This window comes from Cebidichthys violaceus, unplaced genomic scaffold (genome assembly GCF_023349555.1).
Source record: "Cebidichthys violaceus isolate CVI_PGR_0920_01 unplaced genomic scaffold, fCebVio1.0.p SCAF_38, whole genome shotgun sequence".
Classification (NCBI taxonomy): Eukaryota; Metazoa; Chordata; class Actinopteri; order Perciformes; family Stichaeidae; genus Cebidichthys; species Cebidichthys violaceus.
Genome location: NW_027176572.1, coordinates 2,571,763 through 2,589,474, shown reverse-complemented (window position 1 = coordinate 2,589,474; position 17,712 = coordinate 2,571,763). Strand labels below are relative to the sequence as shown.

Genomic DNA, 17,712 nt, shown 5'->3' with positions numbered 1-17,712 from the left:
AACCTTCTAAGACATCACTCTGATGTTTTATTTGTTAAAAAGCTTTGTAAAGTGTCTGAGTTTTTTGAGAAGCGCTTGTAAATGTATTATTATTATCATTATTATTATTATTACTAAAGCACAAAGAGTCCACAGAGGGAGCTGATGAGACGTGTTCGACTCCTCACATTCAAAACAAACTTTCATCCAGTAAACTGGCCGACCATGTGCTGAACAAGAGAAACGACTTGGGCCTGCTAGTTCAGCCAAAAGCCTGATTTGAGTTGAAGATAACAACAAGCTCCAGGAGAAGCTAAAATCCTAAGTAGGTGTGAAATCTTCACCCAAACGCAACACTGGTCTCCCATTGGTCAAGGAACAGGACTTCCGGTTCTACGACCGGATGTCACAAAGTTGATAAAACACCAGAGCGCACATGAATGCACCGCTCTTCCCTCTGACTCGCGTCGGATCAAGGAAGCACGAACAGTAGCTGCTTTTAATAGAACCTAGGTCACAGTTTTAGTTTCACGGGACGAACAGTCTGTTTTTGGACAACTTGACTTCAGAAGGAGCCTCTCCGCCAATACAGAGGTTTATCGTGCACAACGGGAGTTAACGGCCGAGTTAACCGAATAACTCAAAGGACCAAACTGACCATAAAGAAGTAATCTCATAGTAAGAGGTTTACTTGGTGTCTGGGCTTAGTTAGGTCATTGTGTTTATTACCTTGTTTGTAGTTGTTATTTTATCGGTTCAAAGATCAGAACCGCGGCTGGGCGACTCCAAGATCACTAGCCGGGTCTCTGTGTGATAGAATAACAATCTCCGTGTTTCACCGCGGTGGTGAGGATCTGCTTGTTTTGAGGGTTCTTTGGTTTGGTTTTGTTTCCTCTTCTTTAAATCAGTGAATATTTTACCTTTTTCCTTTTTTTCTCTCTTCTCTTACTAACCCACACACACACGTACATAGTTACATGCACATATTGGTTGAGCTAACTACCTCAGACGTGTAGATAATATAATCTCTATTGTGGTCTCGCGCCATTTTGTGGTCTCGTGTGGCGTGGTCACGTGCAAAACTACCCCTCCATTTTGATAGTTCGATCTATCTTCAATGTGTAGTCCCACGTGACGTAGCCACGTTTGAGATTACATCCGCCATTTTCTGAGCTGTTCTCACTTCTCTCACACACACACACAACCACACACACACACACACACACACACACACACACACACAACTACAACCACACACAACCACACACACACACACACACACACACACACACACACACACACACACACAACCACAACCACACACAACCACACACACACACACACACACAAAACCACACACACACACACACACACACACACACACACAACCACACACAACCACACACACACAACCACACACACACACAACCACACACAACCACACACACACACACACACACACACAACCACAACCACACACACACACACACACACACACACACACACACACACACACACACACACACACAACCACACACACACACACACACACACACACACACACACACACACACACACACACACACACAACCACAACCACACACACACACACACACACACACACACACACACTCTCACCACAGATTGTTTGTTGATGCTGTGAGAGATAGTAGCCTCATAAATGTAGAGTAGTAGTTGTTAGTTTTAGATATTAGTTGACTAGATCATTATTATTGGAACTTAATAAACTGTGTTATACTAGAACAGCTTTCTGTGATTACTTTGTGTTTGTGTACTGTGATAACAGCTGATATCAAACCTTCACTGTTCACTCTGAATGTGTAATAGTTCTTTGACTGTTGACATTGTGAGTGAATACTAATTATGAGACTTCATTTATAGTTTGTTATTGGTCCCTGATCTCAGGGTGGTGCCCTGTTATTATTAATAATTGTTAATAATCTTATTGACAATAATAATTCTACTGATGTCAACAATTTAGTTTGCTGGTAACCAAACATGCTCCCAGTGCTTCCAACACTGCAACATGATGACAGCGATGAGTGATGTAATAATACGTGTGTGTGTGTGTGTGTGTGTGTGTGTGTGTGTGTGTCTCTATCAGCTTCAGTCAGATTCAGAGGAAACGGTCGCTGCTGTTTGATCAACATCCAAACTAACTTTCATCATCCTGTCAGGCTGAAGACCACACCCACCTTATCTACAGGGTGTGTGTGTGTGTGTGTGTGTGTGTGTGTGTGAGTCATAAAAACGTCCGTTCTTTGCTGTATTTTGAAATAAATGCAAATGCTAAACATGGAGACACAAATAATGAACCCTGGAGATGAGGAGGAGGAGGAGGAGGAGGAGGAAGAGGGGAATAATGACAAGACAAATGATGTGAGAAGAGAGAGACAGACGGACTCTGATGAGACATTTATAAACAGACTGCAGACAGACGAAGTGACAGCTTCAGATCCACAGACAGATAGAGAGAAGACAGACAGAGGAGGAGGAGGAGGAGGAGGAGGAGGAGGAGGAGGAGGAGGAGTCAGGAGGGAGATTAAAAACAGACTCAGCAGGGCAGAGACGTCCAAACTGAGGAGGATCAGAGAAGAAGAACGCCGTCACTAGTCTGCAGAGTAAACGACTGAGAGACGAAAGAAGAGGAGGAGGAGGAGGAGGAGGAGGTGGAAAAAGAGGAGGACGAAGAGGAGGAGGCAGCAGCGAACCACCCACAGAGAAAGAGTTTCCTCACACAGACACACTGTTTTTATGTTGGTGTTCACAGAAGCTTCAACTCACTGACAACAGAAAGTTCCTCCTGAAACAAACCACAGAGGAAGAGGAAGAAGAAGAAGAAGAAGAAGAAGAAGAAGAAGACTTTAAAAGTCACAAGAAGAAACTCTGACTGAAAATTGACTTTCCTCCAAACTTAACTAAAGAGGAGCAGACTCACCAGAGTGCATCATGGGAACGTCTTGAATCCACAGAGAGATCCTCTGAAGACCTGAAGACCTGAAGACCTGAACACCGTCCTCCTCTGGTTCCACCTCCACTCCCCAGCATGCTGGCCAGGCCGACCCAGGGCCGGAGCTCTCGAGGTGGGGCAGGAGGGCTGACGATGATGATGACGATGAGGATGATGACGATGATGATGATGATGATGGTGGTGGGGGTGATGGAGGCGGTGAGCGTTGAGGAGGTAGAGAGCGAGGAGAGCGAGGAGGTGCTGGAGGAGGACGAGGTCGTCAGTGCTGAGATCCTGGTGAGAAACAACAACCAATCAATGAGCTGCTTTCCTCAGTCACATGCTGCCTGATCCCTACTGAGCATGTGCAGCTGTCAACGGAGACACAGGGCACTCGTTAGATATACTTCCTTATGATGGTGAGAGCTGCACATGCTCAGTAGAGACCGGGCAGGTGTGTTAGCCAGAGCTAGCTAAACATCAGTGATGTAATATTTCCATTGTTAGATATGAACAACAACAATAATAATAACAGCAATAATAACAGCAATAATAATAATAATTATAATTATAACAATATTAACAACAATAATAATGAATAGTATAACAATAATAATGATAATAATAAAAGTAAAAATAATAATTATGATCACAATGATGACAATAATAATAATGATAAGATAAGATAATCCTTTATTAGTCCCGCAGTGTGGAAATGTACAGGATCACAGCAGCAAAGTGGACAGTGTACACAAGATACATGGTAAAAAACAAGAGCAGCAAGTATTATCAATAAGTAATAAACAGATTACAACTAAAGAATATCAACTAAATGATGACTATGATGATGCAATTGATAATAATAACAATAATAACAATATGAATACACAGGTTGTTCATAAATAAAAGATTGTGTCATAATAATTAATGTCATAATAAATAGTCACATTGTGTTCGAGTCGACCAGGACTTCAGCATCACTGCTAACAGCTACAGCTGCTTTATGTCAATAATCATATTCATATCACACTCAAACAGAAAACACAAAGATCTGCTCTGAATATTTATTTTTCATGTCATTATGTTGCTACACAGAGAACTGGACACACGTTCATTCATATGAAAGCGTCTCAGTGGAGCATTAAGCAAATAAAACACAAGATCCCCACATCTTCTTCTGATCGTCTTCATCACTGGGCCCACTGAGCATGCTCACTAGCGTTTCCTTTAGCCCCGCCCCCCAGCCCTCAGTCCAGCCTCATTCTCATTCACATGAACGCAGGAAGAAAATACCTCTGGATTGAGCAACTTTTAGTTTAGTTTTGTTGCCTAAACCTAAATAAATAGTTTAGTTGTCTGAACCTAACTAATTAGTTTTGTTGTCTAAACCTAAATAAGTAGTTTTGTTGTCTAATAATATTTAATTTGTAGTTTAATAACCTTAATTTGTAGTTGATTAACGTGAAACTTAACTTGACATCAAACTTATGAACCTACTCTGTTGTGGCTGGTGTCCTCCAGGAGCCGCTGTCCTCAGATCTGTCCAGAGTGTCTCCTCTCAGCTCCTGGCTCATCTTCAGAAGAAACTCCAACAAAGGGGACAACCGGAGAACCAAAGGGACCAGGAGAACCTCCAAGGTCTGAGAACAAGCAGATAAGATGTGATGAAACACACAGCAGAATGTCCTCTGGTCCGACCCCCCAGTTCTCTTAGAATCAGGTTTAATTGGACACGGCTATGGAAGAAGGCGGGGCTAAGGTGTAGGGGCGGGGCTAGGAGGCATGTAAATGTTCTCAAGTCTGAGAACTTTGGGGCAGATTGGACGAAGCACGCCGAAGTACAATGTTGAAAAGACAAATGTTTGATAACTTTTTATCGCAAAGGGTCTTTATTTGTGACGTTGATCTGATTAAATCTGTAAGAGCTCGATTAAGAACAGCGTCTGTAAAAAGCTAAAAAAATGGGCTGAAATTACACATTAAATTCAAAATGGCTGACTTCCTGTTGTTTCTTGTGCGTCTCCATACTAGTACGTCATCGAGTAGTTCAACGGATTCTGAAATTTGAGTCAGTTTGAGTTTGTTATTCTGAATTCAGACATTATTTATCTCCATATGTGATTCATCCTGATATGATTCCACTGAAAGACAATCAATTATCATATTGATTAATCGATCAGCCCTAATAATACCAGACCGTATTCCACGTCTCTAACAGTTCACGTGTCTCTGCAGCATGGTCCTTCAGGACCTCCGGGACCTCCAGGACCCCGGGGGCCTCCGGGCCCCCCTGCCCCCCTCCTGCCCCAGCAGCAGGAGCTCCTCGAGGAGCTGCAGCTCAAACTGAGAGGTGAGAGCTTCACACTCGACATACCCTAAATCATCCCCTGCGTTATGGTGTGTTTGACTCTAAATGGAGCATAATGTACTAAATGAACATCATGCTGTATTGAAGAAGACTGTAAACTAGAGATTGAGACCATAAACTCATGTTTACAATGTTTACTGAGGGAATAAATCAAGAGAGAAGTAGAGTCATTTTAGACTAGACTTCTATACAACCAGAGGAGTCGCCCCCTGGTGGACACTAGAGAGAATGCAGCTTTAACACGTGAAGCTTTGACTTCACTTTAAAGAACTATAAGTTGTCTCCTGGTTGAATATTTTGCCAAAACTAGGATCCAATTCACATCCTGTTGGTTTTTACACAAACTGAAATATCTCAAAGCACCAGACCTCTGTCTTGTGACGGAGCCATGCTAGCAGTTTCCCCCCACTTCCAGTCTTTTTGCTAAGCTAGGCTAACAGGTCCTGGACCTGTGTCTTTAAGGAGAAGAAGAACATTCATGTTAGTGTTCAGTATGTTTAGTTACTACAGACACACTGCTCACTCTCACTCAGTGTTTTCTGTATGTAGGTTATATAAACACAGCTCTCTCTGTGTGTGTGTGTGTGTGTGTGTGTGTGTGTGTGTGTGTGTGTGTGTGTGGAGGCAGCCTGTCTGAGTCCTTAATAGGGGTAATTTTGTGGATGGGACTTGGCTCAGCAGAAGGATTCCTGACATTCCTGCTGACTGATGATGTGTCTCTGTTACTTTCAGTGTGTGTGTGTGGAGGGGGGGGGTTCATATTCACAGTTTGGATGTGTTTACTTTTTACTTTTATTTCCTGATGTTGAAGAGAAAAAAAGACAAACTGATAAATAAAGTAATTCAAATGTGACATGTTTACGTTGAAAGATGAGGACGAGTTGGTGAAAACGATCCATCATCGTCATCATCAGAGAAGCTTTGGACACATTTGAGCCAACAAGGTTGAAGGTGATTTAACGGGATATAATGATGAGCTCTATATCACTATATCAACGTTTCCTTATACAATGGGTCTTATGATATCAAACAAAAAGTTACTCTTTTTATTCCTCCTAAAGTCAAGAAACACGTGTCAACTTCTGCTCATTACATTACATTACAGTCATTTAGCAGACGCTTTTATCCAAAGTGACTTACAATAAGTGCATCAACATTGGTAATCAAAAGAACTACTAGTCACCAGAAGTCATAAGTACATTTCCTTTAAACAAGCATCTAAGAGCCTGAAGCAGAGCATAACTCAGAGCCAAAGAACAGAAACAAGAGAAACAGTTAGTGCTATAAGTAATACAAATACAATAAGTGCAACAAGCTAGTATGAAAACAATAAGTGCAACAAGCTAGTATGAATACAATAAGTGCTAAGTGGAAGGCTCACGGTAGCACTTCCTGAAGAGGTGGGTTTTCAGCCTGCGCCGAAAGATGGGCAGCGACTCCGCTGTCCTGACGTCAGTGGGAAGTTCATTCCACCACTGAGGAACCAGGACAGAAAACAGCCGTGACCGGGTCCATCGGCCGCCAGGACCTCTGAGCGACGGGGCAACCGATCGCCCCGAGGCAGCAGAGCGAAGTGGTCGGGCGGGGGTGTAAGGCTTGACCATGCTCCTTACATGAATACAGCTTTTCAAAATAAACTTCAGTCTTCACAGGAAACTACTCAGTATTTAGGTTTAGACAAAAAAACTACTTATTTAGGTTCAGACAACAAAACTACTTATTTAGGTTCAGACAACAAAACTACTTATTTAGGTTCAGACAACTAAACTACTTATTTAGGTTTAGACAAAAAAACTACTTAGGTTCAGACAACTAAACTACTTAGTTAGGTTTAGACAACAAAACTATTTAGTTAGGTTCCGACAACGAAACTACTTAGTTAGGTTTAGACAACAAAACTACTTAGTTAGGTTTAGACAACTAAACTACTTAGTTAGGTTTAGACAACAAAACTACTTAGGTTCAGACAACTAAACTACTTAGTTAGGTTTAGACAACAAAACTACATAGTTAGGTTCCGACAACAAAACTACATAGTTAGGTTTAGACAACTAAACTACTTAGTTAGGTTTAGACGACTAAACTACTTAGTTAGGTTCAGACAACAAAACTACTTATTTAGTTTCAGACAACTAAACTACTTATTTAGGTTCAGACAACTAAACTACTTATTTAGGTTCAGACACCAAAACTACTTATTTAGGTTCAGACAACTAAACTACTTATTTAGGTTTAGACAAAAAAACTACTTAGTTAGGTTTAGACAACTAAACTACTTAGTTAGGTTCAGACATCTAAACTATTTATTTAGGTTTAGACAACAAGACTACTTAGTTAGGTTTAGAGTAGCATCTAAGCTAACCTCTTCAGGAGCTGCCACACATGCCTCAGGCTGTTTTTTGTTGTTGTTGTCTTTTCCACTTCCTGCTTCCTTACAGTGCAGTCGCTTTGCTGCTTGCTGTTGCCTCTGCTTACGTTTTCTTGCTTTTCTTCAAAAAAATGTTTTTGCAAATTGCCAGATATATCACATATATCACTCTTCAACATTTGAGTGGAGACAAATCCAGAAAGTCGTCGAGCTATATGGGTTGTTAGCTAATGCTAACTGGCAGCTAAGCTAAAGCTAAGTAGCAGCAAGGTGCCTCCCTTCTCCACGTACAACTACCACAAAATCCTGCAGAAGATTGCAGTCTTGGAAATAAAAATCCACCGACTAGAAGTAAATGTGGAGGTAAATGGACTGTGTGGGAATGATACCACTTTACCATGGACTCAAAACATTGGACAAACAAAGCGAAGACACAGCTAACTAGCACCACCAGGCCTACCAAGAAACAGGAGGAGAGAGCAGATAATGTATCTTCAAATAGTAGTCCTCCCTGGAACCAACCCTACTCTCCCCATCCTCCCCCCACCTGGAGTTCACTGACCACATGAAAGAGCTGGTCACTGCTGGAACCAAACACACTCCTCGACGTACAGTTCCAGCCCCGCAACTGACTGTAAGTCCAGTTTTGACACAATCGGCGAAGGTAAAGCGCCGTGCCCCTCTCCCACCTCCACTATTGTCTCCCCTACATGATAAAGGCAATAATTGATATCTTCTGGGTCCAGGCTACAAGGCTAATGACACCAATGATTCTCCCTGTATGCAGCTAGCCTTCTCCATTCCTGTCCTGATAGTTTATAGAAAAAGACAGGTGAGGCTGCAAGGAAACAATAGTAAACCTGCAAACTTATCAAACTCAACACTCATTCCCCGTCAGCCTGTCCAAATAAAGCTTTAACCACATTAAACTTAGCTTTATTAAATGTCAGGTCTCTGTCAGGAAAAACATTCTTAATAAATTATTTTATTGTTAGGCACAAACTGGACATTTTGTTTTTAACTGAAACATGGTTAAACCAAGATAACAGTGCAGCTGTTCTTATTGAATCAACGCCTCACAACTTCAGTTTCATGAGTGAAACAAGAGCGCACAAGAAAGGAGGTGGAGTTGCTATTTTATTTAATGATTCTCTTCAATGCAAGCAGATGTCCTTTGGTCATTTTAACTCTTTTGAATATGTGGCTCTGAATTCCACTCAAGCTTTATTCTTAAACATTTACAGACCACCTAGATACTGTGCAACCTTCTTTGATGAGTTTACTGAACTGCTGTCTATAATCTGTATTGATTTTGACTGTGCTGTTATTGTTGGCGATTTTAATATCCATGTTGATAATTCCCAGGACAGAGGGTCTATAGAACTATGTGGTGTCCTTGAAAACTATGATCTGACTCAGCATGTGACAGGACCCACCCACAACAGAGGGAACACTCTGGACCTAATCATCACCAAGGATGTAAACATTTCCAAGATCGCTGTGACTGATGTTGCACTCTCTGGTCATTTCTGTGTTTTCTTTGAGAGTGCAATCTCCAAACCGAGGTTGTGACAAAGTGTCTCTGAAGACACCAGTGAACTATTTATTCAGAAGTACTCCTCCACACCAGCCCTCTCTTGCATCTCAGTCAATGAGCTTGTAGATACCTTCAATTCTAAAGTTAAACATGTTGTTGATGCCGTCGCTCCCACTAAAGTGAAGGTCGTCTCGGGGAAGCAAAGATCTCCTTGGAGAAATGCTACACTGGTCCAAATAGAGAACAGAGATTCGGAAAGCTGAACGCATGTTCACTGTGACATCTATAAAGAGAGACTTCGTAGTTATAATTTGGAACTTAGAAATGCAAGGCAGTCCTTCTTCTCTGACATCATAACCAAAAACAATAACAATACACAAGCCTTATTTGCTACCGTCGACCGGCTAACAAACCCTCCAGTGTCAGTAGCTGCTGAGCTCTAGTCCACCTGGGCATGCAATCAATTTGACAACATTCAGAAGATTAGACGAGCAGTCAGTGCCTCCTCACCAACCACAGGATATGTGTTGTCCCCATCTCTCAATAACATCCATTCAAATATCATGACACAATTTCATTCAGCCTAGAAGACATTATTCAACATCTGAAGTCATCCTCCTGCTGCTTGGATATTCTACCAACACACTTTTTCAAAAATATTTCGAGCTGCTTGACCACTGATCTTCTACAGATTGTAAACACATCCCTTCACTCAGGTGTCTTCCCACAAGCCCTAAAAACTGCAGTTATTAAACCACTCCTAAAGAAAGCTAATTTAGACTCCGCAACAATGAAACATTATAGGCCAATATCAAACCTCCCATCTTAAAGTAAAATAATTGAAAAAGCGTTTTTTCAACAGCTGAACAACTTCTTGGCTGTAAATAACAGTTTTGATGTCTTCCAGTCAGGCTTTCGACAGCACCACAGTACTGAAACTGCTCTTGTTAAGGTTTTCAACGACATCCACTTAAACACAGACAATGGCAGAACATCACTCTTAGTATTACTGGATCTCAGTGCTGCATTCGACATGGTTGACCATGATATACTACTAGAAAGACTAAACATCTGGGTGGTGCTCTCTGGCACAGCACTTAACTGGTTTGAATCCTACTTGAAGGACAGAGAATACTTTGTGTCTGTAGCTAATTACACATCAGAGCTGACGAAAACTATATGTGGTGTTCCCCAAGGTTCAATACTGGGGCCTCTTCTGTTCAACATCTACATGCTTCCACTAGCTCAGATTATGGAAAACAACAAAGTGTGTTATCATAATTATGCAGACGACACACAAATCTACATAACTATATCACCAGGGGACTATAATCCCATACAAGGGCTGGCTAAATGCATTGAACAAATCAACAACTGGATGTGCCAGAATGTTCTTCCATTAAACAAAGATAAAACAGAAGTCATTGTTTTTGGTATCGAGGACGAACGATTGAAAGCTTCAATCACTGACGTTAAAAACCACAAACCAAGACAGAAACCTAGGTGTAGTTATGTATTCAGACCTCAACCTGAACAGCCACATCAAGACCATCACAAAACCAGCCTCCTATCACCTGAAGAACATATCAAGGACTAGAGGACTTATGTCTCAACGTGTCCCTCATTTATCTTCAGTAGACTGGACTACTGTAACGGTGTGTTCACAGGTCTCTGTATGAAGTCAATCAGAAAGCTGCAGCTTGAGTTCTTACACAGACCAGGAAAGTGGATCACATCAGTCCAGTTCTGAGGTCTTCACTGGCTTCCTGTCCAACAAAGAATTGACTTTAAAATCCTGCTGTTGGTTTATAAAGCACTGAATTGTCTCTGATCTGCTGCTACCTCATGAACCACCTCGACCCCCTTTAGGTGGTCTGGGACCGGTCTACTTCCTGTTCCCAGAGTCAGAACTAAACATGGAGAAGCAGCGTTCAGTTCTTCTGCTCCACATATCTGGAACAAAGTCCCAGAAAGCTGCAGGTCTGCAGAGACCCTCAGCTCCTTTAGATCCAGTCTGAAGACTTTTCTGTTTGCTGCTGCCTTTGATTGAACCACATTCAAGGATAATAATCAATTTCTGCATTTTACTACTGTATTTATTCATTACACTGTTTTTAATGTTTTAATTAATGTTCTTAATTGTTTTAAAATCTCCTTTTCTTTATGTTTTGATGCTTTTAATGGTTTTATGTGAAGCACTTTGAATTGCCTTGTTGTTGAAATGTGAATGTACAAATAAACTTGCCTTGCCATGCCTAAGCCCCGCCCCCTGCTGCCAGCTCCTCACAGGACTCTGATTACTCTTCCTCTTCTTCTCCTTTTTCCTATTTCTCCTCCTCCATCTTCCTCTTATTCTCCTCCTCTCCTCTCCTCCTCCTTTTCATCTCCTCCTCCCAGACATGACAGGAGGAGCGTGTTTTCAGTGTGATGGTCCTCCTCGTGTCTCCACCTCCTTCCTCAGTCGCCTCCTGCAGCCCGTCATCGTTCCCCGTCGCAGCCTTCTGGAGCTGCACCCATTCAGCCAAGTGAGACACACACACACACACACACACACACACACACACACACACACACACACACACACACACACACACAGGTGACCCTCGTTGTTTGACATTTGACCACTGCAGCCCTCAGACTCAGAGCGGAGCCTCCAGAGGGGGCGGAGCTTCAACAGCAGCAGCGGTCGGTTCACGGCCTCCGTCTCCGGGTTCTACCAGCTGACAGCCAGCCTGCTGATAGGTGAGAGAGCGGCTGGTCATGTGACTTGGACCGACCAATGACAGCTGACAAACACGCACAGACACCTGATGCACCAGGTTCTTAACCTCTAATCTCTTTGTGTGTCAGAGACCGGAGACAGGGTCCAGGTGAGACTCAGAGACAGTGTGAGAGCAGCCGTCTGCATCGAGTCCCTCTGCCAGAGCAACCTGTGAGTATCTACACCACATGGTCCTCTTCATCATCATCATCATCATCATCAGGCCACTTCACTGACTTTAGAACTGAGAAATGAATGAAAATATAAATGTTCATGCACCTTGTAGATCGAATACGACTGAAGACTGAGAAACAATCCTCTGAAGGAAGGACTCTTTATCAGCACTAGCTTCTTAGCAGGTCAGCTATCACGTATGCGACAGGCTAAAGCTTGCGACCTAGCTCTAGGATTAATGAAGCGGGCTAACGCGGGCTAACGCGGGCTAACGCGGGCGTATCACTTTAGTATTAGTGTATTATGAGTGCATCATTAGTGTATCATTAGTGTGTCATTAGTGCATCATTAGTGCACCATTAGTGTATCATTTGTGTATCATTAGTGTATTACTAGTGTATCATTAGTGTGTCATTAGTGTGTCATTAGTGTATCATTAGTGTGTCATTAGTGTGTCATTAGTGTATCATTAGTGTGTCATTAGTGTGTCATTAGTGTATCATTAGTGCATCATTAGTGCGTCATTAGTGCATCATTAGTGTGTCATTAGTGTATCATTAGTGTATTACTAGTGTGTCATTAGTGTGTCATTAGTGTATCATTAGTGTGTCATTAGTGTATCATTAGTGTGTCATTAGTGTGTCATTAGTGTATCATTAGTGTGTCATTAGTGTGTCATTAGTGTATCATTAGTGTGTCATAAGTGTGTCATTAGTGTGTCATTAGTGTATCATTAGTGCATCATTAGTGCGTCATTAGTGTATCATTAGTGCGTCATTAGTGTGTCATTAGTGTATCATTAGTGTATCACTAGTGTGTCATTAGTGTGTCATTAGTGTATCATTAGTGTGTCATTAGTGTGTCATTAGTGTATCATTAGTGTGTCATTAGTGTATCATTAGTGTATCATTAGTGTATCATTAGTGTGTCATTAGTGTATCATTAGTGTGTCATTAGTGTGTCATTAGTGTATCATTAGTGTGTCATTAGTGTATCATTAGTGTGTCATTAGTGCGTCATTAGTGCATCATTAGTGCGTCATTAGTGCATCATTAGTGCGTCATTAGTGTATTACTAGTGTGTCATTAGTGTGTCATTAGTGTGTCATTAGTGTATCATTAGTGTGTCATTAGTGTATCATTAGTGTGTCATTAGTGTGTCATTAATGTATCATTAGTGTATCATTAGTGTGTCATTAGTGTATCATGAGTGTGTCATTAGTGTGTCATTAGTGTATCATTAGTGTGTCATTGGTGTGTCATTAGTGTGTCAGTGCGTCATTAGTGCGTCATTAGTGCGTCATTAGTGCATCATTAGTGTATCATTAGTGTGTCATTAGTGTATCATTAGTGTGTCATTAGTGTATCATTAGTGTGTCATTAGTGTGTCATTAGTGTATCATTAGTGTGTCATTAGTGTGTCATTAGTGTATCATTAGTGTGTCATTAGTGTATCATTAGTGTGTCATTAGTGTATTACTAGTGTGTCATTAGTGTGTCATTAGTGTGTCATTAGTGTATCACTAGTGTGTCATTAGTGTGTCATTAGTGTGTCATTAGTGTATCATTAGTGTGTCATTAGTGTGTCATTAATGTATCATTAGTGTATCATTAGTGTATCATGAGTGTGTCATTAGTGTGTCATTAGTGTATCATTAGTGTGTCATTAGTGTATCATTAGTGTGTCATTAGTGTGTCATTAGTGTGTCAGTGCGTCATTAGTGCGTCATTAGTGCGTCATTAGTGTATCATTAGTGTATCATTAGTGTGTCATTAGTGTATCATTAGTGTGTCATTAGTGTATCATTAGTGTGTCATTAGTGTGTTATTAGTGTGTCATTAGTGTATCATTAGTGTATAATTAGTGTGTCATTAGTGTATCATTAGTGTGTCATTAGTGTATTACTAGTGTGTCATTAGTGTGTCATTAGTGTGTCATTAGTGTATCATTAGTGTATAATTAGTGTGTCATTAGTGTATCATTAGTGTGTCATTAGTGTATTACTAGTGTGTCATTAGTGTGTCATTAGTGTGTCATTAGTGTGTCATTAGTGTGTCATTAGTGTATCATTAGTGTGTCATTAGTGTGTCATTAATGTATCATTAGTGTATCATTAGTGTATCATTAGTGTATCATGAGTGTGTCATTAGTGTGTCATTAGTGTATCATTAGTGTGTCATTAGTGTATCATTAGTGTGTCATTAGTGTGTCATTAGTGTGTCAGTGCGTCATTAGTGCGTCATTAGTGCGTCATTAGTGTATCATTAGTGTATCATTAGTGTGTCATTAGTGTATCATTAGTGTGTCATTAGTGTATCATTAGTGTGTCATTAGTGTGTCATTAGTGTATCATTAGTGTGTCATTAGTGTGTCATTAGTGTGTCATTAGTATATAATTAGTGTGTCATTAGTGTATCATTAGTGTGTCATTAGTGTATTATTAGTGTGTCATTAGTGTGTCATTAGTGTGTCATTAGTGTATTACTAGTGTGTCATTAGTGTATCATTAGTGTGTCATTAGTGTATCATTAGTGTGTCATTAGTGTGTCATTAGTGTATTACTAGTGTGTCATTAGTGTGTCATTAGTGTGTCATTAGTGTATAATTAGTGTGTCATTAGTGTGTCATTAGTGTATCATTAGTGTATCATTAGTGTGTCAGTGTATCATTAGTGTGTCATTAGTGTATCATTAGTGTGTCTTTAGTGTGTCATTAGTGTATAATTAGTGTGTCATTAGTGTATCATTAGTGTGTCATTAGTGTATTATTAGTGTGTCATTAGTGTGTCATTAGTGTGTCATTAGTATATAATTAGTGTGTCATTAGTGTGTCATTAGTGTATTACTAGTGTGTCATTAGTGTATCATTAGTGTGTCATTAGTGTATCATTAGTGTATCATTAGTGTGTCAGTGTATCATTAGTGTGTCATTAGTGTATCATTAGTGTATCATTAGTGTGTCATTAGTGTATCATTAGTGTGTCATTAGTGTGTCATTAGTGTGTCAGTGTGTCATTAGTGTATCATTAGTGTGTCATTAGTGTATCATTAGTGTGTCATTAGTGTATTACTAGTGTATCATTAGTGTATTACCAGTGTATTACTAGTGTATTATTAGTGTGTCATTAGTGTATTACCAGTGTATTACTAGTGTATTACTAGTGTGTCATTAGTGTGTCATTAGTGTATTACCAGTGTATTACTAGTGTATTACTAGTGTAATACTAGTGTGTCATTAGTGTGTCATTAGTGTGTCATTAGTGTATTATTAGTGTGTCATTAGTGTGTCATTAGTGTATCATTAGTGTATTACTAGTGTATTATTAGTGTGTCATTAGTTTATCATTAGTGTATTACCAGTGTGTTACTAGTTTATTACTAGTGTATTACTCTAGTGTATACTAGTGTGTCATTAGTGTATTACCAGTGTATTACCAGTGTATCACTAGTGTATTACTAGTGTAATACTAGTGTGTCATTAGTGTGTCATAAGTGTATTACCAGTGTATTACTAGTGTATTACTAGTGTATTACTAGTGTGTCATTAGTGTATTACCAGTGTATTACTAGTGCATTACTAGTGTGTCATTAGTGTGTCATTAGTGTATTACCAGTGTATTACTAGTGTGTCATTAGTGTGTCATTAGTGTATTATCAGTGTATTACTCCAGTGTTCTGTCTGTGTTCCTCAGCTCTGTGGAGTCGGTGATGGGCGTGGCGGCTGCTGGAGGAACGTTCAGCATCTTACTGACGGGAACTCTTTATCTAGAGGTACGACAACACAACACGAGGCTCCGCCCTCAAACACGAGGCTCCGCCCTCAAACACACCACCAGTCAATAAAAGTCACCGTCGTCTCGTTAAGACTGTGTGTCTGTGCATGTGTTTGTGTGTGTGCGCATGTGTGTGTGTGTGTGTGTGTGTGTGCGTGCGTGTCTGTGTGTGTGTGTGTCTGTGTGTGCGTGTGTGTGCGTGCGTGTCTGTGTGTGTGCGTGTGTGTGCGTGCGTGTCTGTGTGTGTCTGTGTGTGTGCGTGTGTGTGCGTGTGTGTGCGTGTGTGTGTGTGTCTGTGTGTGTGTCTGTGTGTGTGTGTGTGTCTGTGTGTGTGTGTGTGTGTGTGTGTGTGTGTGCGTGTCTGTCTGTGTGTGTGTGTGCGTGTCTGTGTGTGTGTGCGTGTGCGTGCGTGTCTGTGTGTGTGTGTGTGTGTGTGTGTGTGTGTGTGTGTGTGTGTGTGTGCGTGTCTGTGTGCGTGTCTGTGTGTCTGTCTGTCTGTCTGTCTGTCTGTCTGTGTGTGTGTGTGTGTGTGTGTGTGTGTGTGTGTGTGTGTGTGTGTAGGCTGCTGAGTACGTGTCGGTGTTCCTGGATAACTCCAGCGGTTCGGCCGTCAGCGTCCTGCAGGACTCTTTGTTCTCTGGGATTCTGCTGGGAGTCTGAACCTCTTCATCATCATCTTCATCACCTGAGCCGTGTCACATGTGACCTCAGGTGAAGGGATCCTTGAGAACTGGACTTAAAGCTGTCACCTGGTGGACAGCAGAGGAACCTTTAACGGACCGATGATGTTTTATTATTTTACGTTTTATTTCATCTTTATATTGAAGTTTATATTTTGTTCAGTTTTCCTTTTGTCAAAGTGGAACAACATGAAACTGCTTTTTAGCATCAAATACATTTTATTTTACGGTAAAATGATTAAAATCACGAGTCCTTCATGGACCTGAAGCACCAGCCTGCTGCTCACTGCTTAATGACTTTAATATTAATATTTATTGTCTGGATGTCATCAACAAGTTGTGAATATTTCAAATAATAAATCTGGTTCTACTCGCTGTCAGAGCTCCAGAGGTCTGTGTCACGTTCTCCGTGTTCTCCAGATGTTCTCCAGATGTTGTTTCATTCAATAATTCAATAATACATCATTAAAAATAATATTTATTTTAATCCATAAAAATACAATCTTTTATTTCCTTATTATTTTAATTGTGTGTTTATGAAGAAAAACAACATAAATGACTAAAACAGTTCACAACACACACACACACACACACACACACACACACACACACACACACACACACACACACACACTGCTGAATGCACACAGTGTTTGGAGGGTCGAGGTGAGATCATCATCCTCATAAAGTGGCGCCTTGTGCTTTGGCAGCAGCCTACAAACACACACACACACACACACACACACACACAAGCTGAGTTACCGTACAAGGCGTGTCCACAGAATAATAAGGGCTGTATGACGGCCCTGCTGACAACTCATCACACACACACACACACACACACACACACACACACACACACACACACGTTGTACTTCTACTCCGCTACATCACAGAGGTATTATTGTACCTTTTAATATACATTTACTCCGGTTGTTTCTATTTGAAGTCATCAGAAAGGAAAATGTGTTTAAAGGGTTAAAACATTTTTTCAACAAGGTTCATATGGATATTATTTACATTATTTATATTCTATCTTTAGATTCTCAAAGCTTTTTGCCTAAAACAACCGATGTATGAAGTCTGACGTGAAACATGGAAA

The 17,712-nt window shown here is 40.8% G+C and overlaps 1 protein-coding gene across 1 annotated transcript in view; it reads left to right on the top strand.

Moving 5' to 3' along the window:
- si:ch1073-184j22.1 (erythroferrone) overlaps positions 1–16,985 on the top strand; it is a 43,375-nt gene extending 26,390 nt beyond the window's left edge. Inside the window, exons 2-9 of the mRNA XM_068726189.1 lie at positions 2,655–3,247; positions 4,472–4,588; positions 5,186–5,300; positions 11,621–11,748; positions 11,854–11,965; positions 12,074–12,155; positions 15,850–15,928; positions 16,492–16,985. Coding sequence (XP_068582290.1) covers positions 3,047–3,247; positions 4,472–4,588; positions 5,186–5,300; positions 11,621–11,748; positions 11,854–11,965; positions 12,074–12,155; positions 15,850–15,928; positions 16,492–16,590 — 933 coding nt within the window. The 5' untranslated portion in view covers positions 2,655–3,046 and the 3' untranslated portion in view covers positions 16,591–16,985. The remainder of the gene's footprint in view (positions 1–2,654; positions 3,248–4,471; positions 4,589–5,185; positions 5,301–11,620; positions 11,749–11,853; positions 11,966–12,073; positions 12,156–15,849; positions 15,929–16,491) is intronic.
- Positions 16,986–17,712: the final 727 nt, after the last annotated feature.